We start from the raw sequence: 26,040 nt of genomic DNA, 5'->3' as shown, positions 1-26,040 counted from the left end.
AAACCACAAAGAAGAAGGCGACTGGAAGTGGTTGGAGGATGATAATGCTGCATGTTTTTTAATGACTTATTGCGTTAACAAAGGTGTTCATGTGTGAATATGATTTCTTATAATGGAAACACCGCAACTGCGAAATTGTGTTCTACAGACATTAATTTTACTCAAAAACACAGCTTTTCAGTTCATGAGCAATATACCGCTCTGTTTATTTATTGTAGTCATTGTAAAGTATTCAGTACAGACAGAACTGAAAAAAATATAAAAAGTCGGAAACTGGTAACAAAAACAACTCCTAACTATGTTTCAGTTTCAATTTTTTTTTATTATTTTCATTTTGAAACTGTTTTTTCTTTTGAACAAATTGTATGGCTCGAATTTAGCTCCATAGAAAACGCACCGCAAGTTTTGTAGTTTTGGCTGTCAAGAATCTGAAATGTTTGTCCACTTTTTTATTCCACTCAGACTCAGACAAGTTGAACAGAGCGCACAGTTCTCCCTAGCTTCTGTTCTCTTGCTTAAAAAGAGCACACCCCACAGCATGATGCTGCCACCACCATGTGGGGATAGCATAAAAATATTATATTAACTTATACATTCATATTTCAGCTGTGCCTCCATAAAATTTTTACACCCCTATGAAATGTTCTGAGGGTGCCACCGTGGGCTAGAAACACGTGCAGGCCACACTTTTCAGATTTTTGTTTCCAATGAAAACCCACGCAACAAAACACCCCGAAGACGGTCTAATAGCGTGCAGTTCTCCCGGAGTGCTCAGCCGTCATGCCTCTGCGTTGTGCATCGCACGTTGCGTGCGTTCAGACACGCAACATTCCTCCGCGTTGGCTTCATCGGACTGCCTTTAGGACCCGGGTTGCCTCCTTTGTAGTTGTTCGGAGGCGACAAGGGGAGACCGAGATGCGCTTCTTCTCCTATCACGATTCACATCGCGGCTGAGCGAGCCGAGCCGAACCGAACCGAACCGAGCTGAACGGGGCAGCTCAAAGCCAGGACCCGCTCGTCCTCCTTTAATTGCTGTCCATTAAAAGGCTATTTTTTTAAAAGAAATAAATAAAAAAAATTAATATTATTTATGAACCGAAAGCCTACATTTCCCCGGTGAATTTCGGTGGAGCATGAGGCGCAGAGCCTCATCTGAGGAGCATTCCTCTTGTTGCCTCGGAAGGATCCACGCTGCCAGCTGCGCTCCTGTGACGAACGGAGGACAACAGCGGTGAATTCCTGCTAACTTTTCCGCGCATCTTTTTTTCGTTTCCAGCGGCGGCAGGTGCTTCTTCTTCCACTTGAGGTGAGTCTGCGCTCCCTCCACCCCCACCACCACCACCACCACCTTCCCTCCCTCTCTAATCATTTTTCTCCCATTTAGACGCGTTAAATTGAATTATTTACATTTTTCCACCGATGGAAACGCAAAGGAGCGTGGGAGAGACGCTCCAAACATCTCGTATTTATCCCGTTTCCTTCTCACTTATATATGTAATGGGTTTTTATCGACCTAATTAGGGACGAGGTGTAAAATGAGTGACGTTGGGTTTATGCTAAGTGAGCGCGTGGGACGTGCCACTGAATACTAATTACAATCAGATGGCGTCTCTTACGTTTCTTTTTTTTTCTCCCCCACCGTTTCTGTTCATTTTTATATTTATGTGATGCCCGCAGAAGAGGGATTCCCCCAGAAATACTAGGGCTTCGTCTTTTGCATCGCTGTGGGTCTCATTATCCCGGAGCTCCCGCTCTTCCCAGCGGCTGTCGGCGGAGCAGCAGCGATGTGGAGCAAGGAGGGAAGGTCTTCACTGGTCTCCTGCCTGGTGGTGCTCGCGGCTCTCTGGGAAATCAGGTGAGTGGGTTTCATCGACCGGAGACGCCTCGACCCACACACACACACACACACACACGCAGAGACACGTTGTACGTGGGGGAGCTCTTTGTTATCCTGTCCAGGTGGACTCTACTTGGAGCCCCCCCAGCCTGCCCCTCCCGTGGATAATGAGGGCAGTTCCCGCCATGGCCGTAAACTGGAAGCGAGAGGGCACGTGGGAAATCAAATCAAACGCAGCTGGGCTTTTCCTACATTGCTGAGCCACCGGCCTTAATTGGGTCTTTTCATTTAAAGAAAAGAAATCCAGTCAAACCCATCGGATCAGCCAAATGACCTCTTCCAAGGATAGCAACATGTCTCTTGCTCCCCCTTTCCCTTCCCCCCCCCCCCACACACAGTCCAACAATGTATGTCTCAAAGTATATTTCTAATATGGGATTGAACCAAATCCAGTCAAGTTTCAACAGCAAGGCAGTTCAAATGTGTGATATCTAAACAAGCAATAGACGCTGGATTTTGTCAAATGCCGCCTCAAAATCATCATGCAGATACGAATGTGTTCCAGTTGTTATGAACCAAAGGAAGCTCTGATCAGGTGGATTGTAGCCTTGACCTAAAGAGCCTCTGTGTTTCAGCCAATGTTTGTTTCATGGATAGTGAAGATCAACACATATTAGCCTTTCTTCCACTGCATGTCCTACTTCTCTCGTTTCTTTGTTTTCAAGAGAAACGATAAACTTAGACACGATCTTGCTACATTTATTTAGCGTGAATTACTCGCAGTTGCACTCATTGTGGCAGGTTTCATTATGTACTAAATAACTGCTTCTCAGTGTGAACCACTCCGACTAAAACGATGGTGACAATATGTTCCTGCTGCTCCTTTAACCATATTTCCAGCTGTTGTCAGTAAGTGTCGCTAACGGTTTATTTAGTTGTGACAGCTTTCTGAATTATTCAGCAAGCTATTCTAAGGATGCGCTTCTTCAAATATTGTACCCGACCTTTGACCCAACGACCAGGCAGTCTTTGTGCAGGTGACGTCACATTGCTACATGTCTATGTTGCAGGCCTATGTAGACCTTTTCTCAAGGTGTACGAAAACACTTCAACACCAAGAATATGAGGTAATGCGGCATTCACAACACAACACTGCTGTATTTTTCATGACTGTGGTGATGTGACTCTGTTAAAGAACAATCTAGATATTGTTTCTTACTTTGTGAATAGGTTGTTATTGTTTTTTATTTACATTGTTGTACAATTAAATGTGACTTCAAAATAGGCCTATAGAAACAGACGCATAAAAAAATGAAAAATACAACATAACTTTAGTTTTAAGACAAAGAAATAAACATTTCCAACCCGTAGAGGAGGAAATGTTTCCAGCTCAGACTAAACTCGGGTTATTAAAGTTGTACAGAGAGAAGGCCCAGATGTAAACGGTTATTAATATTGCGTACTTGCACAGTAACCAATAACCCGAGGGCTCTCCAGCAGAGCTGTCTGTGGTGGTGATTAAGCTAAGATTTAACGTGGGACCCAATCTGAAGTCATTTACCACGAATCTCTGCCCTGATTGCATTTGCATACCCGGCTGTGTTTTTGGCTCCGAGATCACATGGCTCTCGAACTGGGTCAGCCATGACGGGGAAACGACGTCTGTTTGTGCGTCTTGCGGTGACACACGCGGGGAGTCGCTACCAGACAGCAAGGACCTAGAAAACCCAGAGGAGACCTGCGTGTGAAAGAGTTTTGAAGTGGTTGTTGTCTCACCGTCCTGTTCTGTCTGCTGCTTAGATCGGTGAACGCCGTGTCGGAGAACATCACCCAGTTCACGCTCATCCTGGACAGACTGCTGGATGGATACGACAACCGTCTCCGGCCGGGTCTGGGAGGTGAGGAAACGCAGACGGAGCCGGGCGTGCTCCGCTCTGAGACGTCGCGATTGTTCTTACCCAACCGCACGCATCTCGTCTTTCATGGCTGAGAGCTTGTTCACACCGAGGACACTTGATTTAACATCAGCCTTCATAGCACCAATAACCTTTGGCAGCAGTCCCCTTCAGAATACACCGATAAACACACTCTGAGCGTCCGCAGCGCTCAGATTACACAACAGCCCAGTCCACTTCCTGGAAAAGTGGACGCATCAAAACCCACGAATGGATAATTTCTTTGTAGCTTTTTTTTAAAAAGCAAATTTCACAGAATCAGATAAATACATGATAAAACAATCAAGTTTATTTGTATGGCACATTTCAGCAACAAGGCATTTCAAGGTGCTTTAGACAATAAAAACTTTTAAAAATGTCATAAAAACATCATACAGTCATAATCATCTACTCTCATGAAATATGTTGGTCAATGTTTTGTGTTTTATGGTTCAAGAGCAAATCTGGGTTTTTAGCATTCATTTAAAATAACTTGGTGTTTCAGCAGGTTCTCAGTTTTCCTCACGTTTCTTCCAGATAAATGTTTTTATTACACAAGTCAGTTTGTTTTGGGTCATGATGTATGATGAGTTCTGAAATAGACGAACTCTTGTAATATATATATATCAGAAAAATATTTCAATATTGACACTAACGTGTAATATTTCATAGATTATTTTAGGCAAGTTTGATCTTTTCCACATTTTGTCCAGCACAAATTTCACTTTATTTTATTGGGATTTTATAGAAAAATGTAAATATAAATGTCATGGACACCTAACATTACCACCTCCTGTGAAACACGGAGGTGGCAGCATCATGCTGTGGACACGCTGTTCTCTAATGGAGACAGAGCAACAGACGCTCATTTTAACGTAAGAGTCAAAATGTCTTGACAAAAGTATCATGTAGCTTTATGCAGCCAAATTTCAGCAACGTTTAGTCGAGACACGTCATGGTAAAAGCATTCCTCAATTATGTGAAATCATAAAAAAATGCATAATTTTTGAGTCTCTTACATTTTTAGGAAACATCGTTTCTATTTATTCCACAGTAGCATGGAGTTAAAGTTATATCTTAACATAAGCAGCTGTGTTTTGGAGTAACTCCAAAAATCTCATGATCTATTTTTCCCAAACTTGAATCAAATTGAATTTCCTCTTCCTCTAATAACGGTCTAGTTTTCACTTGTTGTTGAAAACATTTTAGTTATTCTGCCTTAATTTGAACTTGGATTTCATTTAGCTCAATTTGAAAACAAAAAAAGTCATTTATTAAAACTATGATTGAATATTCAGACTGGGTTTAGATTCACCTTATAGCTGGACATTAACCCTAAACATCTTGTTTATATCAAAGTATATTTACGCTCAATGGCTCAGTCAAAGTACAGATCCTGATCCATATAGTCCGTTATGGTTGTCGTTTTTCTTCCCGCTCGAGCGTATCAAGACGCAGAATCGTATCGTTGAAGTTCAGGTCAGATGGATGCGACCTGGACTTTAGGTCGGGTTTGAATGGGATACATGTCGAATACTCAAGCGGTCTGGGTCGCATTCGAAAAGAATCCAACCTGTGCTGCTCAGACTGTCATGAAAAGATCGGACACGGGTCGCATTACGTGATAAAACAAACTCGGAACTGGGTCACTTCAGGCTGCAGTGTGTTCGCAGCCTAAGACTTTTGATGTATTGTAATTTATAAAGCACAATACACTTGGAAGTTTGAAAGTGCACGTTCGGCGTGCTCGGCATCTCGTTTTCCCCCTCCAAAGCTGAGCTCCTCCCTCAGGATTTGGTGCATTTTTTAATTTCCAGTTCCTGGGGCCATCAGTCCATCGCAGGAGCTGCCATATGGGGCAGAGAGAGACCTCCTCTAGCTCAGCCTGACTCGCTGGCTGCTGCCACATTCACTGCTGAACAGGACAAGATGAAATGTTGTTTTTTTTTAACACTGTGGTGATATTCTGTTTAATTATACATTTTTATCATGAATCATTTCTTTAAAAAAAACAAAACATGCATTTGAGGAATCTCACGAATCAACTGGCAGAATTGAAGCATCTGAAAATCAATATTCCTAAATTTTTATTGTTTTTTTTTTCTGTTGAATTTATATGGTATAAATCTGCAGCACACAATAGCAAGTAGTAATAACACTAACTGAAAGGCCAGCAGGAAGGTGTCATTATTAATCGATTTGCATTTCATACCAAAAATCTGCTGTTTATTCATTTTGATTTATTTATTTTATCAGATTGGATGAATGACAGCCTAAGACGATAGGGCAAAAATTTCATTCATTCATGATTTGGAGTCTACAGATGCAGATGTTTACATAGCCTGAATAAAAAGACAAATACTTTTTTACTTTTTTTAAAATTGTGTCTAAAGTTAGGCCATATAAACTTTTTTTGTTTTAGGTCAGTGGGAATTATCCCAATTATTATAGAGTTTTTTTTTTTTTGTAATTTTCTTTGAATTTCAAATTGATTTGAAATTCCTCAGTGTTTCTATTTTCATGTAAATATTTTAACCGATTAATCTGGCAGATTCATGCCTCTTTAAATTGTATCTGAGGATGAACTGGGTCTGGCTTCTCTGTATGATATCTTCATTCATTTCCTTTGATTTTTTCCACCCACATGAGTGTTTGATGAAATGTTGTGAATTTATCAGAAGCTTAATAAGAGACAGTATTAGCAAACGTGAGATTCTGAGAAAAGTCATGAAAAAATAAGAAATCAGAAAATTATCTTGACATTTAGCAAACAGGAAGTTTAGCCTGGTTTGATCTCAGACAGTCGAGGACAAAAAGGTTGTGTCTTTTTACACAAGACATGTAAACATCTGGTTGCAGCCGCAGCTCTGATGAAGCGATCATCTGGAATCCGACACGTCTTTTAAAAGCATGAATACGTAAATCAGTTTGTTTGTTTTTTTACCCCTTACTTGATTAAATCCCATCGGAAACCAAACCCTGTAACACTCGGCATGTACTGCTATGCTGCATGCATTAACGTACAAAGGCACGACACCGGGGAAGCAGCTTTTACAAACCGAGTTGAGGAGAGGAACACAACGTGACATCAGATGCAGTTTTCCACACGGCAAACACATTTGATCCATCTGTGGCATCTATGGGGAAAACATGTTAACGCTCCACCGAACTTTGGTTTGCAACACTGGGAAAAGAGGCCGAGCGCAGCTGCATGCGTGCGCTCACTCGAACATGGAAGGTAGACGGGCTTGGAGACGGTTTTTATACATTTCAAGTAACGTGAGAGAGAGATGGAGACTTGAAAACCGAATCCCTGGTTTTAATGCAGATCGGGAAACCTTCAGATATTTATTTAAGGCAGCAGCTTCTGGAGTGATTTTTATTTTGTTCTGTTAAAAAATGTTTCCCATTTCCTTCAGTGAAAAATAATTTGTAGCTGGAGCTGATGGGGGTAGAAAGAGGAGTAAGACTTGCTTAGTGAAAATTTGATCATTCACAAAATGGCGTTTGTTTTTTGTAGTTTCCATTTCTGATGCAAGTTTTTCCTTCGTGGTATTGTGTTAATCTGTATACTCCATAGCTGAAACAAATACTTAAAAATTCTTCTAAAACACTTATCTGTCTGTTTTAATATTTCAAACTCCAACTAAAGCTCAATATGGATAAGTAAGAAATGGTCTTATCGCTAACACAGAAGCTAACATCTCTACTTTTGGATTAGATTGCGTATTTTAGCTTATACAAGCTGCGCTTTTTAAAATACATATATTTAGATAAGCTCTACAAAAAGATGTGCGAATAGCAACATTCTCTGTGAATAATTTGGAGTTTTGCTCCACAGAAAAATCAACAAATACAGAGCCCTGATTGATGGGCTCCACACCTGTTTGTTTCTCTGTTGATTTTATTGAAATTAGTGAATTTTCCCAAACATGTTTTTTCACCCCACACAAGTCAGATGATCAAGAACAGGACCGGAAGTAGCAGGAGGATGATGATTCTCACGTTATTTTAACAGTGTTTTTTATTCAGTCGCAAATTGTGTTTTTTCGACATTAGTGGAAAATTGAAAACGTTTTGCAATGGAAACTCAGGTTCAGCTAGTGACTGTTTTGGATCGCCCAATGCCACTTGCATCATGGCAGTTCGTCTTTCTCTTAATGGTTTATTTTTCATTGTTAATTCTCGAAAAAAAGAAGTCAGTTACGCATGGTAAAACCTGAGTACGTCACGTTAATGTACATCTTGTATAAAAGATTTCTCCCTTATAAGCTGTAATTATTTTTCTGTAACCCCCGACTAATCATGTCCTGCTATTAAAGCCCAGCACAGTTTGTTTGTTCCCGGTTTGTTTGGCCAAAGAGTTCATCTCTCTGAACTGATGAAATTCAAGCTGCCCAGCATTTGGTTTTTGCGAACGCTCTCCTTCCTCTGCGTCCAAACTGGCAGGAGTTGAAGCTGACATTTGGATAGTTGCACAGAGGAATATTCAGTCCCTAACACATGCAGGTTGTGTCTTACCAATTAAACGTGGCTCAGTGGACCCATCTGCACCAAATGATTCAGACTGCATGGAAAGCACATGTCTGGGACTGTTGTCTCTGAATAAATGAACTTTAGGTATTGTCCTTATCCCCACAGATCCTGGAGTCCTCAGGCATTAAATGCACTCTTGATATTTTCAAACAGTAAACACGCTCTTCCCCTCAGGAGACATGTAGGATTTTAGCTTGTTTTCGGTCATGTCCCTCTTGTGCTATGTGGTTTCACCAGAGCTGCCATTTGGTGGCGGATTTGTGTTTTTGATGACTTATCATAATTATAGGTTGTTTGTTTTCTTTTGGGTCTTTGCTTGAATTTCAAGGTTGTGATTTCTCTACGTTCCAACACACCCAGAATCCTCTGCTGTAAAATCTGAACCCTTAGGCTTAATTATTGTTAATTGCTGTTGCCAATTGCATTTTTTTGGAACGAATAACTGTCGGGACAGTGAATTATCTACATGTAACAAACTCTACCATTCAATCAAAAATTACACTAATGAGTAATTTTGCTTTTGTTAATTGTTGCTTATGCAGCTGATTGGTCATGAGCATATGTTGAGTTTACTTTTTAAAATTTTGCTTGTGAAGATTGAGGCTCCAGGCTAGTAGTTGTTTCTTGTTCTGCATAATGTTGCACAGTCACCATTCACAGTGCTATAACATTAGTGTCCCTACAACTCACTAATGGGGCATTGTTTCCACCTCCTTTAGGTCCAGAACGGTTCCACTGCAACCTATAAACCTTTGGATGAGACATAAAGCCTCACTCTGGTTTCATGCCTCAACCATCAACCATTCACATCAGGTTCCACCGTCTTCAAAACAAGAGCTAAAGATGCTTCTTCTAGCAGTTTAAGTTGAAGTTTCTCATTTTATTGATTCAGCCTCAGGCCGTCCTGCAGGGTTTTCCCCGACTCCCGACACGGAGTCCGTCAGTCTGACCTCACCTCTCTGAAGCTGTTTGAGCTCTGCAGGTTCGCATCGTGAAGCGACAGACTCTGCTCAGAGCGTATTTTGTAAATGCACTTTTGAGGAAAGTTATTATTTGATATCCTTCTGATTTAGGTTGTTTTCTCACTTATTATTGTCTGGAAATAGAAGATGTAAAGAATTAATATTGATCGCCCTTTGGAGCTACATGCAGGATTTTAGCGTGAAGATGATGACGTTAATGATCGCAATACCGATCTGATATTAATATTTGTATCAGTTTAGTTATTAGTTATTTAGTTAAGGGCAGATATACTCTGCTCTAATTCCATGCTTTGTGCTCTGAGCGACATCAAGCTTTATTATTAATTTTTACATTGTACTCAAAGTGTCTAATTGCACTTTCCAAACCAACAGTTTAATATAAGTCATTTACATATATTTTGAGTTAAAACCCTATTTACACTGAAATGGAAACATGTAACATTCACTGTTTTTGGGACGTCTAGTGCTTCCAGATCTACCTGAGTCATTAAAAAATAATCTGGTTTTATACATTCCTAGCTTTTTCTTTTCTTTTTAGAGAAAACCAACTGAAAGTTTCTACTCTCCGCACATAAACAAGTTTCTCTTTCTAAAAATGTTTTTCTGCACCTCAGTTTTCCACGTTATTGGAGTCACACACACACACACACACACACACACACACACACACACACACACACACACGCACACACACACACACACACACAATAATAATTTACCGGGTATTTCAGCCTGAGGTTTCCTAGTGAAAGGGGGCAGATGGGAACTTCAGTGACTGTCCTACAAACAAACCCATCTCCTGTTTTGTATATTAATGGTCTCTGTGGCAGAAAAGACGCTGTGGGAGATGACACCGGGCTTTTTTCTCTGATCCAGACAGGGTAACCGAGGTGAAGACCAACATCTTCGTCACCAGCTTTGGGCCGGTCTCAGACACCGACATGGTGAGAGCAGATACTCACTGTGATACTTCAGCTGTGGTTGGAGGAGCAGAGTGCTTCTGTTTGCTTTATTTTAGTCGTGTTGGCCCCTTTTATCCATTTGCTGTTACATCACTCCGTTTTTTTCTGTCCACACACACACTCACAGATGATACAGAAGCCACGCTACGGCACGATGTCTATTCATCTCTAAATTTTCATCTCATACATTATTGAACATCTTGTTGGTATTCAAGTCACTGCTTTCTTTATCCTGCGCCCGCCTGCTTGTTATTCTGAAACACATGGCCACCTTTGCTTCAGCCCCGTTTCTGTTCATCTGCTCCCATTTTCCAGGTGATTGATCAGTCGATTTAGCAATCAGAGAACCTGGATGAGTGATGAAACGTTTTATTTTTTTTACACCGTAGATCTCCTGGCCGAAAACAAAACATCTCCTGCATGGAATAAAATGTGTATTAAATCTGCAAACTGTGTGAAAGATTTGTTGCTGCATGGGCGAAGATCCCAGTTCTAAAAATCACCACCCACATGTGATGTACTGTGATTAATTGTCTAAGTGAAGTGCTCAGTCTGCCTAATTGCACCCCTGATGTCTATTTTTCAAAATATATTGCACATGAACAGATGGACAGACGGGCAAACATCTGACAGGAAAACATTCAATAATTTCATTTCACTGGAGGAAGATGTAACTGTGCAGCTCAACTAAAGCCCTAATGTATAAAATTTCAACTCTAGGTGGGTTTTAATTAGACCACAGGGGCCTTCACACTCGTTGGCATCAGAAAATCCAACACCTTTTGGGTATCCCAATCAGTTGCTATAAATCAAGTGTCTCGAAGCTTCGATTAGTAATTAGGGCCGACGCTTTTAGTTAGATTAATCTTGAGGAATCGATTATTGAAATGATCGTGAACTATTTATGTAATTGATTAATCGTTAAGTGGAGCATACAGACTGAAAGAACACAACACTCAGAGCTAAAATGCTACAAAAATATACACATTTTACATTTAAGGTAAATGCAATCTTTTCATTGTGAGTATGTTCTCCCCAGAAATGGCAATGGCTGGAAAAAAATGTCATAATAAGCCACGTTGTTGACCGTTTAGCACAAAGTGAGCTTGAATACGAAAGAACCGATCGCAGTGACGAAACTGAAGCTTTTAGAAGCACCTTTAGCTGCAGTAACTCAGAGGAGTCATCTTCTGAGTCTCACAGATGGTCACATGGCAGATGGGCTCACACTTGTCACAAGAATCACTTTGCATAAAGAGGAGTTCATGTTCTGCTCAGTAGCTGAAAGCAGAAGAGAAAACAAGCCCAAATCATCATCCTTCCCCCACCAGAGGAGCCAAAAAGAAGAATCTTATTGAGCTTTTCAGTGGAATCAATTAGGACTTAAACGTAGAGCAGAAAATTGAGCTGAAACTTTTTGTCTTTATCCGTTTTATGTTTTATTGAAGTGGCAATATTATGTATTTTCCAGTCACATAGTGCCCTTTTAGATCATAGAGAAGTATGTTAACTTCAGTTGTTATAAAAATGCTGATTATATCAAATATGACTCAAAATAAATTTGCTTTCTAATTTAACGCCACAAATTTGCCCCTGTCTCTTTAAAAGTTCCTGCTCTTTCTGAAACTTCACCTTCAGGACGTCATAGCGTGGGTCTTCTCTCCAGATGCTTTTTAAAAGTTTTTCCCAGCGTTGCTCTGAGAAGAAGCTCCTAAAATGAGCTCAGCTGACGTGCAGATTTACCAGGTGTTTGCTAATTGCTGCTGGCTAGTCTGAAGGAGCTGAGTGGAAGAGTCGTAGAAGAGGGAGGCCCCACTGTGAGGCTGAAGCTATTGAAGCCGCGTGTTTTTGTTGGAAAAAGTGCCTGTGTCCACCCCAGCGTTTTGTGCAGCCATGGATATATGAACAAATCAAAGCAACACTCCAGGTATGTTTTTGATGAATTGTATCATAGCATAATGTGAAGCTCAAAATAGTAAATTTTGCATAACGCTACTGTTTAAAAATTTTGTTGGATTTTTATTAATTGAAATTTTGTGCAAGTATTTGAACATTATCATCATTTGACTCCATGACCAACATGGAGCCAAAAGTTTTAAACCAACCATCCATCAATTCGTACCTGGAGATGTGTTGACCCGCCTGCTCATGACAGTAGTCTTCATTACTAAAATATTTATTATTTTCTGTGATAATAATAGATATTTAAAACCGGCCCCAACCCAGGGGCCCTTATTCTTCTAAATCCGCCCCTGCTTAAGATGACCAAAGACTTAAATGGCAGCTAATCCTCCTGGGAGCTGCTGAGCTACATGAGGCTTCAGTCGCAGTTTCACCATCCAGAGATCTAAATATTAGAGGCTTTTCGATTGTGACGTGAAAAGGAAAAGAGATAAAAACAACTCTGTATCTCTCACTCCCACACTTGGTTGTAAATCTCACACATACTCGCATTTCATGGTGCTGTGCTGTGCTTTCTGCCCTAAATCCTCCTTCTGACAGCTCTGGGTTTTAGGTCAGGGGGTTTGCTCTGGCCTCACAAGCCGGGAAAACACCAATTCAGGGAATAAGACGGAGCGTGCAGGCCACACCTTAATGGATCTTTCATCAAGCAGGGAAAGGTTTTAAAGTGGCAAATGAAGTCAGTTGTGAAGATGCAGCTTGTAGACATCCATAAATCATGAGTGGACTTGAGCACTGTTTTTCTTCGCTATATTTAGGAGGGAAGGGTTTTTTGTTTTCACACAGAAATAGAAAGGGGAAAAAAAACAGGACTATCACTTTTTCATCAATTCACTTTCCCCATCCTCAGGAGTACACTATAGACGTTTTCTTCCGGCAAAGCTGGAGGGACGAGAGGTTGACGTTTCACGGGCCGATGAATATTTTGCCCTTGAACAACCTGATGGCGAGTAAGATCTGGACTCCTGATACCTTCTTTCACAACGGAAAAAAGTCTGTGGCACACAACATGACCATGCCCAATAAACTGTTACGGATCAAAGACGACGGGACTCTGCTCTACACCATGAGGTAAAGACAATCACACCTTCATGTTCAAACAAAACGTCAAAGTCCTTGAAGTGCTCCACTGCTAAACCGGGGCTGGTTCTGGTTCTGAACTATAAAAACACAGCAAAATAAAATGTTGCGATTTCTGCACCGCAGCGTCATGTTATTACATCACAAAAATGTCTCTTTTAATAATTGTTGGGTTTTCTCTCTGTTACATTTAACCCCACTATTTATCTCTATGTCCCTCCAAGCCATTATCCTAATATAGCTGAACTTTAGAAACGTTTCACCGAACCAAAACCGTTTGCTTGTGAAAAAATCTGCACAATACCAGACTCCATTTCTGATCAATACTCAAGAATTTAATCACAATATCAGATGAAATAATCTTTAAATTAAGATGGAAGGTCAACACGGTTCTAGAAGTGACTTACATTCACTTCAAAACACGCAGCAGAAGAAAGACCAGATGCAATGAGTTGGTATTATCATAGTCTCTATTAAACCTTCATTAACCTGCAGTTGTCAGTTACATAAATAAAAAACTTTTTGTTTGAATATTAGTTGAACTTAAAGATGCGTTAATGAAGTAATTGTTTTTCAGTAACTTAAGCAAGGTAAATATAGTTTCAGAAATTAGGAATAATGCTAAACATGAACAAAGTTTTTTTGAATTGTTTTTTTAAATTAGGAGAACTGAACTCACGGTTTATACCCACTCTCTCTACAGAGAATGGAGAAATGTACCGCTCAAAGAAAACGATATTCTCTTCCTGCAGCTTGTTATTGACGCATATTCTGGCCAGAACGTTGTCCTGGTAGCGTTCTAGTGATCGCTACAATGACAAATGGTACATTGGAGGATAAATCTATAAAAACAGCCCTAAAGTTCATCACCAGTTCTTCTGAAGTATAACATGTCTCATTATTAAAGAACTCTGTTTTTGCTTTCTCCACCTCAGGCAAAATTACTCATTTCTCTGTTCTTGTGGTGCGTGTGCAGGCCTTAATTTGTTTTGAACATTTTGACTGGTTGTTGGCCTTCACTAAATACACAGGCTCAATAAAGCAATAATAACCAGCCAATCTCTTAACAACTCAAGGACAGAAATGTAAAACTATTTACAAGACAGATTGTGAGAACTAGCTTCCTGACAAGAAGCTGTGAGAGCTAACTGCTCTTTAACTTTCGTAGCTGCAGAAATCCTCACAGTGGCAAAGAATAGAAACCTATTCCACATAGACTATAAAGACACGCAAAAAATCAAATAAAAACAGCATGGCATAAAGCAAAGGTTCAACAGTCATGAGACCTTAGAAAGCAAAGTTCTGAAAGTCTTTAGCAATTAGCAGCAGTTCAAGTTTGAGATCAAGCTAGCTTTGTCAGCTAGGTAGCTAACTAGTTGAAGCAATAAAACCATTCTTATTCTAGGTGGCCTAAAACAGGACATGTTTAGTCAAACAGTGAGTCACAGTAAATAAAAATATCCTGTTTTATCTATGTATCATCATGTGTTGTGCTATAGGCTAAAGACAGAAGAGAGCTCAGCCTCTCTGCTGCCTCCTGTTTGCTGTGCTCTGCTAGTTAAAACACAATTTCTTTCCAGTTCAAGGCATTGGAGATGTTTAGTGTCTTGAATGGTGCATGCAGCTTTTTTACTTTAATTTATTTTCTCTTTTTTTTTTTCATTATTTGTTTGTTTATAACCTGTGCTGTTTACTTTTCATGCATTTGCAAATTCTCGCTAACGTTCTGTGAATTGGATGCAGGTTAACAGTGCATGCCGAGTGCCCAATGCATCTGGAGGATTTCCCCATGGACTTTCACTCCTGTCCTCTAAAATTTGGCAGCTGTGAGTAACTCTCATGATGATAGAGCCTGAGGCAACCGCAACTAAGATGCAATCCTTTTGTCTGCCATGCACCTCACTGGTTCTTCGGTCCAAGAGCGGCCTGAGTACCGAGTGAACCTAAAATGCACGGCTCAGCTGGCAGTGACCCTACAAATATCAACAACAGTGCACCAGCGTTAAAAGTTTAAACATAATAGTATCAACAGGGAAAATGCTCTTATTTTCTTCTAAAATCATCCAAATATTTTTTTCTTTGGAGAGCTGAGCTCTTTCATTAGGTGCTATGGCTTCTTTACATTTGGATGACTGATTTTTTAAATTTATTTTAATTTTTGCTTTAAGCTGTGAAGCTCGTTGCAGGAAAAGAGGAGATGAATAATTAGCCATTATCAGACATCAGAACTCAATAGGTTATGTCTGAAATGCCTTGACGTTTGGAGTAAATGAAAAGCATGATTAGCATGACTTACAGTAAAAAGTGTTTTGTTGCGTTTTCTTAACGCAGTCAAACAAGAACAGAAAACGTCAACAGGGCTTTGATTCAAAGCTGATGCTTCAAAGGGGCAGTATTATGTTTTTCAGGTACATTGTGCCATTTCATTGCTCAAGAAAGTAACTTTGTTACCTTCAGTAACATTCTATATATATTCAATTTGACTTAAAATAAATCTAACTTTGGAAATAACGCTTTACAATTGGGCCTCTGTCTCTTTAAGAAGCTCTGGGCCTTTCTGATCCTCCGCCTTCAGGAAGTCATCACACCTCTATTATTAACCCTTTAATGGTTTTTACTAGCGTTTCACTGAGAAGTAGCTCCTATAATGAGCTCAGCAGATGCACAGTTCCACCAGGTGTTTGCTAATTGCTGCTGGCTAGTCTGAAGGAGCTTAGTGGGGAGGAGTCGCAGATGTCTGACACCTCAGCTGTGAGGAGGAGCTTGATCCTCGAAGGCGGGGCTACATCCCATGAAGAGCTCAGCTGAAAGGTTGCCATGGTGATTAAAAGATTTCTCAAACATGCATGACAGAATCAAAGCAACGCTACAGATATGTTTTAGATGAGGGGATCACATTATAACATGATGTAAAGATCAAAATAGTCAATTTTACGTCATACTGCCTCTTTAAATACAGAGTAGCCGGGATGCTTCATTTGGGTCACTGAAAAAAGAAAAGTAATTGATATCTGTAACCGCCTCAGGATTATTCCCGTTTGGGTTTATCCTGCTCTCTCTTTTTTTAGATGCCTACACAACCTCAGAGGTGACTTACGCTTGGACCCGAAACGCTTCCGACTCGGTGGTGGTGGAGGAGGAGAGCTCCCGCCTGAACCAGTACGACCTGCTTGGTCAAACTGTTGGACAGGAACGCATCAAATCGAGCACAGGTAAGAGCCGACGGGACTCCAGCAGACGTCTAGAAGCAAACCCGTCACGCCAGGGGCGTCGGGCTCATTTTCATTTTGGGCAACATCAAGATCATGGATGTCCAAAGCCGGTTGAGGCAGAATGTATTGATGAAACTACCCAGTAGCAAACTGTTTTTATTTATTTTAAGACATAAAAATCAAACATTTAGGTGCTGTGGTGTAAAGCAGGGGCAAAGCACGACCCACGTATTGAGGACTTGGTCCTTGTGGCGGTGGTCACAGGTTCAATTCCCGGCCTGGTGACATTTGACGCATGTCTTCTCCCTCTCTCATTACCCTCTTTCCTGTCGAACTACTTTCAAATAAAGGCCACAAGAGCCACCAAATTTTTTTTTAAAAATCAAACATTGGCCCTTTGAAAATGACAACAAAATTCTGTCATGTTTCCAAATGGTCTCGTACCATTTATGTTACGAGACCATCAGACTGAGGGCAAATTTTTTTTTTTTTATTGTAAAGATCGCAGAGTCCAGAAGGCCACATAAAAACTTGTGGGGTACCAGATTTGGCCCCCGGGCCTTGAGTTTGAAATGTCTATCCTTCAACTTAGAAAATGCCAATAGCCAATATTTGTAAGGGCTACACCTGCTGAGCATGCGGGCAAACTCGCATCTTTAGTCATCATTTCTGCAACAACAAATGTCAGCTCTGATCGAAGAGTTGCAGTGACGCCTTCAGCTTTTTATTTTTTGGACTTAGCACTTTCAAATCCTTTTCTGAGTTTTGTCGCAGCGTGTGAAAACCAAACTGTTTTTCTTCTTTGAGAGGATGCTGAGCTCCTCAACCTCCTACGTGTGGCGGCTGTGAATTTGCTAGTTTTAGCTTTTTCATGCTCACTTTGTTTTTATTTCTTTTATTTTTTTGCATCTGATTTATTATTAAATATCCAGACTGCTGGTTTGGCTTGTGCAGAATGGCTTTGTTTTAACCTCATTTAATTGAACAGGGACACCTGGATTAAAGATGAGTTCACATATCTACATGGAAACATGCAATAAGCTAAATACTGTTGTTCTATGGTTAACAAAGAAAAATGCTCTTAACACGGCTGTGCCCTGCTTTACATTTCATTTAGGGTTGATTACGGCTCCAATCAAGCCCAATAAAAGTGATCTCGCCTCCCAGAATGTAATTGCTTTCTATTTCGCCTCAGATCTTGCATGCAACCTGCTCGATTACATAAAATCCAAGAGACATCTGGCTGCGCCGAACAGAAGCCCTCCCTTTGCTTCTGGGGGCCTGAATGAAACGAGAACAATACATGATTTAAGCAAATCACTTGTCAAGTTCCAGCTTCAGAAAAGACAGAAAACCAAGAAAACAAGTGCTCCAGAAAATAGACTACACCGTAAAAAAAGAAAGGAAAAAAAAAAAAAAACTGGTAATGAGGACTAAAAATAGAAGCAACATTTCACGCAAGCATGCTAACACAGATGACAAGAAATGGGGGCAGAGCTTGAGATAGCATGCATCAATACGTTGGTGTGTATGTGTGGGGGGAAAAAAGAAAGATATCATGTTGAAACAGACTGGAAGATCAGAAAAAATGCTGCTTGTGAGGCATGAAGAAGTAAACCTGACCGCAGATTTAGCTGCTGTAGAGTCAGAGGGATTCTTCAGCAAAAACATGACGAGGCCCTGATGTTTTCTGCAGCGGCGGCTCGGAAACATCACTCAGTCTGAAATCATTTTTATCTTTGATGACGCATGGTTGTACACAGCTTACATTACGCAACGTCACACTGGTTCAGTTTTCAACTCATCTGTAATGATTAACACATTTTAATTCAACGTAACTGGAGTTTGGGCTTCAGCTTGATAATATCTTACATTTGATTGCGTTTTACTTTGTTGTAAATACGAACCAATGATTGCATTACGTCCAGGTACTGAACAAAAAACCGTCACCTCTTCACCACTGTGCTGCACAGTAGTTGTTTGTATTTAATTTACAAGCCAAATTTCAGTTTTGGGAATTTCAAGTGCTAGACCAACTAGAAGTGGCACATAACTGGGATATAGAAAAGATTTTCACCATTTGAAACTATATTTCTATATTCATCATTTAATGAGTACATAACCTGACTGAGCCAGCGATTAGTTTAGTAATTGATTATTATATCGATTCACCAGATTATAAAAAATTGCTGCAATCTGCAGATTTTTCATTTATTAGAAATGCATTGAAAGATAGAAATAAATTATTAAATTCTTCTTAATTTGGATCATAAACATCTTATTGCCTAAAATTCAGTAGCTTAGCATACCTTTAGTGAACACCTGATCATTTGTTGCAAAGGTGCTGCTAAAAGAAGTAATATCTAATATCAATGTGTGAGAAGCTCAGCCCCTTCTGCACGACTTCACATCAATGCAGTGTTTGGATGATTAGCTGATTATTTTTTCAATTAAACGATTAATAACTGGATTAAAGGCTTACCAGCATTTAATTTACAGAATTTGAACTGGGTGATGTCTGTCTGCTACCTGAGGAGTTTTGGGTAGAACATATAAGGTTTTTTTTCTCTTAAATGTAAAATGCATATATATCTATATATAAATATTTTTTTTATTTATTTTTATTTTTTAAATCTAGTTCTGACTTAATTACTGCTCTGAATACATTGATCTTTCATAAAATCAACTGTCTTTGAGGCTGTACACTTCAGTGAACGATTAATCCATTGCTAAATTAGCTGATGATTATTTCAATAATCGATTAATCCGATTAACCGCTTCAGTCCCAGCCTTGACAACTTAGGCTAGGTGAGTCTTACACATTTGTGCCACACTTTTCAGATTCTTATGTGTAAAAATGATCTCAAACTATATATCCCTTTATACCTCCTTTACAATATGCAATAATAAACTTTGATTAAGTGGTGTCGTAATAAGACACAGTGGAAACAAATGTAAGGCATATGAATACCTTTACAAGTCTTGAGACTTCGCCACAGTTTTAATTCGTCTCCTGTTGCTTAAAAAGCATTAATATCAATTGACTGCAGTAAAGCTGGCTCTCTTGACAAGGCCCTCCGCTGTGGCAATATGGCAGAACAGTGATAGATATCATACAGGGCACCGCGCAAAACAACCTCTCAGTGGTTATTAACTTAGAAATAAATGCCCTCTGGGGAGAACACATGAACAGCAGCAGAGCTGGAGCAGGTGGAGGCAGCGAGGAACGCAAAATGTGTTAAGAAGGCCGCGACATCGGGGCAGCGTAGGCGTGACGGCGGTGGGTGAGGTCGGGACGCCCCGCGCTGCCGTGGCGAAGTAAACGGCGAACAGAACAGGGTCAAACCAGATGTGTCGCGTCACTTTGTGACAACAACAACAAAAACGGAGTGGGGGGTAAGAGCGGCGAATGGAGAGTGAAGCCCTGAGGGGTCGCAAAATTCACCTGACAGATCAACCAGATTCAAGGACTGTTGCTATGGTAACAGTGGACGTTGCCATGGGGAAAAATGTGTGTGAACTAATGATAAAGTTGTGGCACAGCACTCCACAGACGGTGAGAAAAGTTTCAGAAGACACAAAGATATCAGAAGCTATTTATCACTCAAGCTGAAGGCCGGACGATGAAATCATGTCACAATATAATCGTTTCATGTCAGTCGATATCAATAATTATCTGAAATACTGCCAAACTGATGACAGGACCTTGTTTTAGCCACAATTTCATCTGGAGAAGTTCTCATTTTCTCCTTTCACTCCACGAGTTTGTTTTTAATTTCGTCAGCGGTCGTGAGGCACGGTGTCAAAACATGAAACTGCTGCTGCGCAAGTTACTCTACTGGTTGTTGCAGAAGTGAAGAGCTTGTTCTAGTGCACATATTTCTGTAACAGGTTTCCAGGTTGCTCAATTTGATGCCACAAAAGATAAACCTACGTTGGCCATAATTGCAGCAGGACAAACATGCTGCACAGCCTCCATTTCCATGATTCTGTTCCTTCTTAGAGAAGCTACCGCCACGTATATTTTGAAGTGTTGTGGATTAGATGAGGCGCTTAAATAAAAAAGACTTCAAAAATTCTGGACATGGTTGTGTTTTGAAGACAACCAGATAAGATTGAGAAGCTTAAAGTCGGATTCACATCTGATGGTTCTGAAAGACTCGGAGGAGTTGGTCCCTGGTGGCGGACATCGATCAGAACCGCGCAGCCCCCCAGCTGAACTCTTGAGGGAATAGTGGGCGGTCTGCTGTAGAGTCAGATGTCTGAACACGAACAATGAGCTCGTCATTTCTCCTTACATGCTCCACTTTACATTTTTGGACATTTTGATCTGCAGCTTTTATGTATTTGAAGACCATGTGGGTGAAAGTCTTGAAGAACTCTTATGTCATTATCTGGGAGTTTATATTGAAGCAACACACCGTTATTCTGGGTCATTAAGACTCAGATGAGTTTCATCCAACGTCCAGCTGTCCACTCTCATGTTGACATTTTAATCCATTTTTAAACTAATAGCTTTCTGTGATGTTATGGATGAAAGAACGTTGCATCTTCTTTCAGTTCCAGATATTTATTCAATTCTTCCTTTGTTCCTTCCTTCCTTCCCTTATTTTCACCGTATCTCTGAACCAGGAGCTCCACCAACATCTCCCATTAAATAACCTTTACCAGTTCGTTTCACCGCCCCCCCCCCAGTGAGTGAATCCCATTATCAGGGGAATCCCTGCTGCAGTTTCACTGAGCAACAATTTGCCATCATCACTCTGCGCTGCTATCTGTGTTAAGTGGCGTTTGGTGCGTCAGTGGAAGGCAGAATGCTGCCAGTCGCTGTTTCTCTCATCTAACTGGCCTCTCCACATTGTCTGATTGGCTGGCTCCGCATTAATCATTCATCGCTCTTGTGTCAGTGTTGGTGTGCAGCGTGCTAACAAACTAGGTCATTGGGCGCTAACGAAGCCACTCTGAGACCTGACAGGGACGGACATCCTGCTGCATCTGCAGCCGTACCGTCCAGCAAGGCAAGGCGAAGCCGTTACAACACGACTCACTTGTTTCTGCTCGGTCTTAGAATCTACTTTTTTCTATTTGGACACTTTAAAAAAATTATTGGTTTTGCAAACCTGACGACAATAATGTTGTCCAACACGCATACAGATTTCCTCTGGTTTTTACTCATACTTCAGCTCATCAAATAAATGTTATTATCAAAGAATTGGCGAAAAGTAATTTCCTCCAAAGCCTAAACTCTGGGTTTGTGAAAACGGTCATCCCTATAGATGTGAAAAGCCCACTCCACATAATCTCTGTTGGATTTGAGCCAAGAATTTGACTAGGCCACTCCTGCCTAGTTGCTGATGTGTTTTAGTTATGCCCTTCGGCATATGCCTAGCCGAAGGGCAGTTCAATTAAATACAAATCAATTCTCATATTTATATTTGTACTTATATTTAGTGCAAGTGTTGTGAGTAAAAAAAACCTATTTCAATTCAATAATGCACATTCCTATTGACACTCGTTATTAAACAGTGTAGTTATTAAGAAGTGTACAGCAACAAGTGGAGGAGGGGAAACTCATTGTTAATCTCTCCTCTGCATAGCCAGAAAATCTCTGGTCGTTCTGGCATCTTTAAAACGTAGAAACGTAGCTACGATTATTTTTTTCTACTTTATTTAAAACAGTAAGGTTTTGATTTTGTCCATTTAGTAGCATAATTTATAAGAAATTGAATCAGTGGGTGTATCTTAAGCGCCATATAACCCCCACTAAAATTAGTCCCTGCCGGTGACTGATCAGGGATCCGAGCGTGCTTTGGCTGGTGGGACTACTTTCTGTGGGATCCAATCGCTGTCTTCCCTCCGGATGAAAGCCTCGTAGATTGCTGCGAAGGGAGCTCGGCCTCTTCCAGCGCGCGGATGGTACACCTCCCCCTACCCAGAGCCGAGGCGCGGGGACTGGCATGCAAATGAAATTACACAAGATGTAGAGCTCTCCGTTGGTGACGAGAGCTTCCGAGCTTCTGTGTGGCTGTGGAACGGTGACAGAGAGAATTAGCTCCAGCAGAAACACAACCATTGCCGCCGTTTTTACACCAAAAAGAAGAGGGAATGAAAAGAAGACATTCTAGGATTCGTCCATGGTGTTGACACCCTCCCTTCCTCCTCGTTCACGTTGCTGAAAAAGACTTCCTTCATGCCAAATGGAAGCTGTATCAAGACCCTCGTTTCCAAATCGCAACAAATGAGCTATGTTTCTCTGCTCTGTTGCCATGGGTAACACATCTTTTTCTTCTCATTGCTAATCTTGGCTGGTCTTTGACTCTCCCCCATTTGGAAAGCCTGCCTGTTAGCGCAGCTCTGACACAGTTACATGCTCCTGTCAGACATTCCACTGTGCTGCTAAGAAAACACAGAGGTGTCTTTATTTCTAATCTCCATTAGCAGAACAGGCTATAATTTATTTACATTTGGATGTAAATGACAAGTCTACATGAGTTTAAGGGCCTTTGATGTCTTTCTCTAGCACTCATTCGCCATAAAGCACAAATTACGTATCAGCTATAATTTAACACCAGAATCTGGAACAAACTTGCAGACTACTAGCTGCCTTTCCATTCACTATAAAATTGTGCAAATTGAAAGTGCAAAAAATCAATTTGCATAATGCAAACACACCAATTTAGAAAAACCTTCATTAAAGGCTTTTTTTGTTTGTTTGAATGAGGTGCTTCTTCACCCATACATGTATTTCACAAAATTTTGTTTTTTCGACATTAGAATAGATTTACTCTCATTTGTAACAGAAATGCACCTGGTGAGTTTACAGCTGCTCCTGATCAGTGGAGCATCGATCAACATGTTTGATGTCATTTTTGAAGATGACGTTTGACGAAATGCTTATTTATTGTTTATTGCTTGTTCATAATCATTGACCATATGATGTTTTTGTGATGTAAAGCAATTTGAACTGCCTTGTTACAAAAAATAAACTTGACTAAACCAGACAAAAGAGGACGTTAATAGGAACTATTAAAACCTAAAGAAACCAAATGGATTTCTGGCAGGGTTTGTACACCTGTGAATGTTTTCTCACTTGCATCATTTTAACATTGTTCTTGTCTTCTTTTTTTGAAGGTGAATACACAGTGATGACGGCTCATTTCCACCTAAAGAGGAAGATCGGCTACTTTGTCATTCAAACGTACCTCCCGTGCATCATGACAGTCATCCTTTCCCAGGTGTCATTCTGGCTAAACAGAGAATCGGTCCCTGCCAGGACTGTGTTTGGTACGTGGAGTTGTTCTGCATCGACTTTTCTTTTTCCTTACTAGAATGTTTTCACCACTGGCTGAATCAAGGTAATTTAACACCAAAGGCATTTTAATTCCATCTCAAAGCCATTAGAGATTAAGGAAATGGGATATAAGAGACCAGCTGCTAATGGACTGAACAAAGAGCTCATGTTAGTTGGCTAACACGGGTCAGAACATCCGTCTATAGACACGTTGCGGCATGTTGTCGTGGACACAGGATCCAGCTCCCTGCTTGAGAGGAAAAAGCTGTTAGCTGACGATGACTGCCATTGGTTTCACCTGTCAAGTCGCCAACATAATGCACTAAATCTTAAATGTAGGCATGATACATAAAATAAAAGAAGACAATGCTTTGCTAATAATTGCGGACACTACAACAGCTAGATAATGAGGTACAGCATTCTAAAAGTCAAAAAACGTTTTAAATTTTAAAATACTGATCGAGAGGGAAGAGGGTCTGTTACGCGAGCTCGACTTTGACAACCTGAACATGTGGAATTCAATGTGTTTAGGTTCAGATGAACCAACAAGGCAACCCACACACCGGCTCTCTGACAGATCATCAGTAGAGCAGGAGTTTAAATGAGCTAATTCGTTCTCCCAGTGTTCAAATCGTCACTTATTGATAATCGCAAAGAAAACATCAACCTTGAAAACATGATGCTGTGACACACTGAATCTTCTGTTCTTTGTGTGGGAAATGTTTCTGTGGCTTTTGATGTTTAATCCTGATACACTAGTGGAGCTGCTGTCAGTCGGTTGCTATGGCAACGGGTCTCTGTGTAGAGTAGGCAAGAAAAGCGAGAAAATAGAAGGAGTGGTTTTGAGTTATTCTTCAATGGGTTTTCTGCGCCATTTTCCCTTTGCACTGACTTAATAATACCGACATCTCCATGTTTCATTTAGTCACCATTTTGCTCTACCACGGCCATGGATGGCAAGTAAAAGAATCGTCTCTGCAGCGTTGGACTCATGCGTGAAACTTTCTTGATTTAAACAAGAACTTACAACGTGTCTGAAGATGGCGAACATTTGCACTGCAAAGAACCTGCAGAGAGACATAAAAATGATCACAGGTGGATCCTGAAACGTTCTGCTGTCTTGTTCCAGGCGTGACCACGGTCCTCACCATGACCACTCTGAGCATCAGCGCCAGGAACTCCCTGCCCAAGGTCGCCTACGCCACCGCCATGGACTGGTTCATCGCCGTCTGCTACGCCTTCGTCTTCTCCGCTCTGATCGAGTTCGCCACTGTCAATTACTTCACAAAGCGCGGCTGGGCCTGGGATGGGAAGAGTGTTGTGAGTGAGAAGGTAATGAAGAAGAAATCATGTGTTCCGACAGCCTCCATTTTCAAAGATAATTCATTAGCGCTGCACCGCGGCAGATTGTGGCTCCAGAGGCATTTCCTGGAGAGAAAGGGAAATAATTTCTCATTTAATTGTCTGGGTTTGTTTTGTTTTGTTTTTTCAATTTGGCACATTGGTTACACTTCATTGAATTAGGACAGTATGACTAAAGTATGTTCTGTTCATTTTCTATTTTGGGGGGGATTGAACGGTAGAGCCAACTACTTCTCCCCTCCCCCTAACTAATTTCTTGCTGTACTAAAATGCTTTTCACGTATTTGTTAAAACTGTAGGAGTTTGGTCTTAGCGCTGTCTATCATCTCCTTTATGCGCTGCTAGGTGTACTAGTCGTGGAGAAACAGCTCACTGTTACAGGAAGATTCCTTATCTGTCGTTGTCAGTGGTGGTCATGCTAACCAGCATTAGCATTCAGGGAGAAGCTGTAGCTCAGCAGAGAGAAAGGCGGAGTGTGAGCAGCAGGTAGACAAGTGTGATTAACAGTGCTATCACCCTTTTCTTCGCTCGTATTGGTCGTTTCTGACTGAGTGATGTATTTTTGTAGTTAGTGCTGAAGCTTTAAAAGCTACATTTTGTATTAAATCGTCATTTGTTTTCATACATTTTAATGAGTTTTAGCATCTGAAATACTTGAATATGTCAAAATAGCAAAAATAAAATTAATTTGGAAAGTGCTCAAACACTTTTTTCTCTATAAATGATGTAACTGCATATCAAGAGTCTTGACATGTCGAAGAACCAAAGTTCCTTTTATTTGCTTCTTTGGGTAGAAAAATAAATATAAGATCAGGTGTCAGTGCCAAGTTGTTTTTGTCTATAGCTGCTCATGCTTCCTTTTTTTTCTTTGCCATGTTTTA

General features: G+C 40.6%; 1 protein-coding gene across 3 annotated transcripts in view; it reads left to right on the top strand.

Annotated features, from left to right (window-relative positions):
• The first annotated feature begins 796 nt into the window (after positions 1 to 796).
• LOC129362801 (gamma-aminobutyric acid receptor subunit alpha-2-like) overlaps positions 797 to 26,040 on the top strand; it is a 29,141-nt gene continuing 3,897 nt past the window's right edge. For 2 of the 3 annotated variants that reach the window (XM_055034543.1, XM_055034542.1), the window contains exons 1-9: positions 797 to 1,306; positions 1,678 to 1,855; positions 3,638 to 3,735; positions 10,167 to 10,234; positions 13,065 to 13,285; positions 15,038 to 15,120; positions 16,363 to 16,506; positions 23,638 to 23,790; positions 24,927 to 25,129. In XM_055034543.1, the coding sequence (XP_054890518.1) occupies positions 1,785 to 1,855; positions 3,638 to 3,735; positions 10,167 to 10,234; positions 13,065 to 13,285; positions 15,038 to 15,120; positions 16,363 to 16,506; positions 23,638 to 23,790; positions 24,927 to 25,129 (1,041 nt within the window). In that variant the 5' untranslated portion in view covers positions 797 to 1,306; positions 1,678 to 1,784. Of the gene's footprint in view, positions 1,307 to 1,677; positions 1,856 to 2,822; positions 2,965 to 3,637; positions 3,736 to 10,166; positions 10,235 to 13,064; positions 13,286 to 15,037; positions 15,121 to 16,362; positions 16,507 to 23,637; positions 23,791 to 24,926; positions 25,130 to 26,040 lie in introns of those variants that run through there. The other variant, XM_055034545.1, reaches the window with a different exon arrangement.

Source organism: Poeciliopsis prolifica, unplaced genomic scaffold (genome assembly GCF_027474105.1).
Source record: "Poeciliopsis prolifica strain line A6 unplaced genomic scaffold, Auburn_PproV2 SCAFFOLD009, whole genome shotgun sequence".
Lineage (NCBI taxonomy): Eukaryota > Metazoa > Chordata > Actinopteri > Cyprinodontiformes > Poeciliidae > Poeciliopsis > Poeciliopsis prolifica.
Note: the sequence above shows the minus strand (reverse complement) of the source record. Positions and strands in the feature narration are given on the sequence as shown.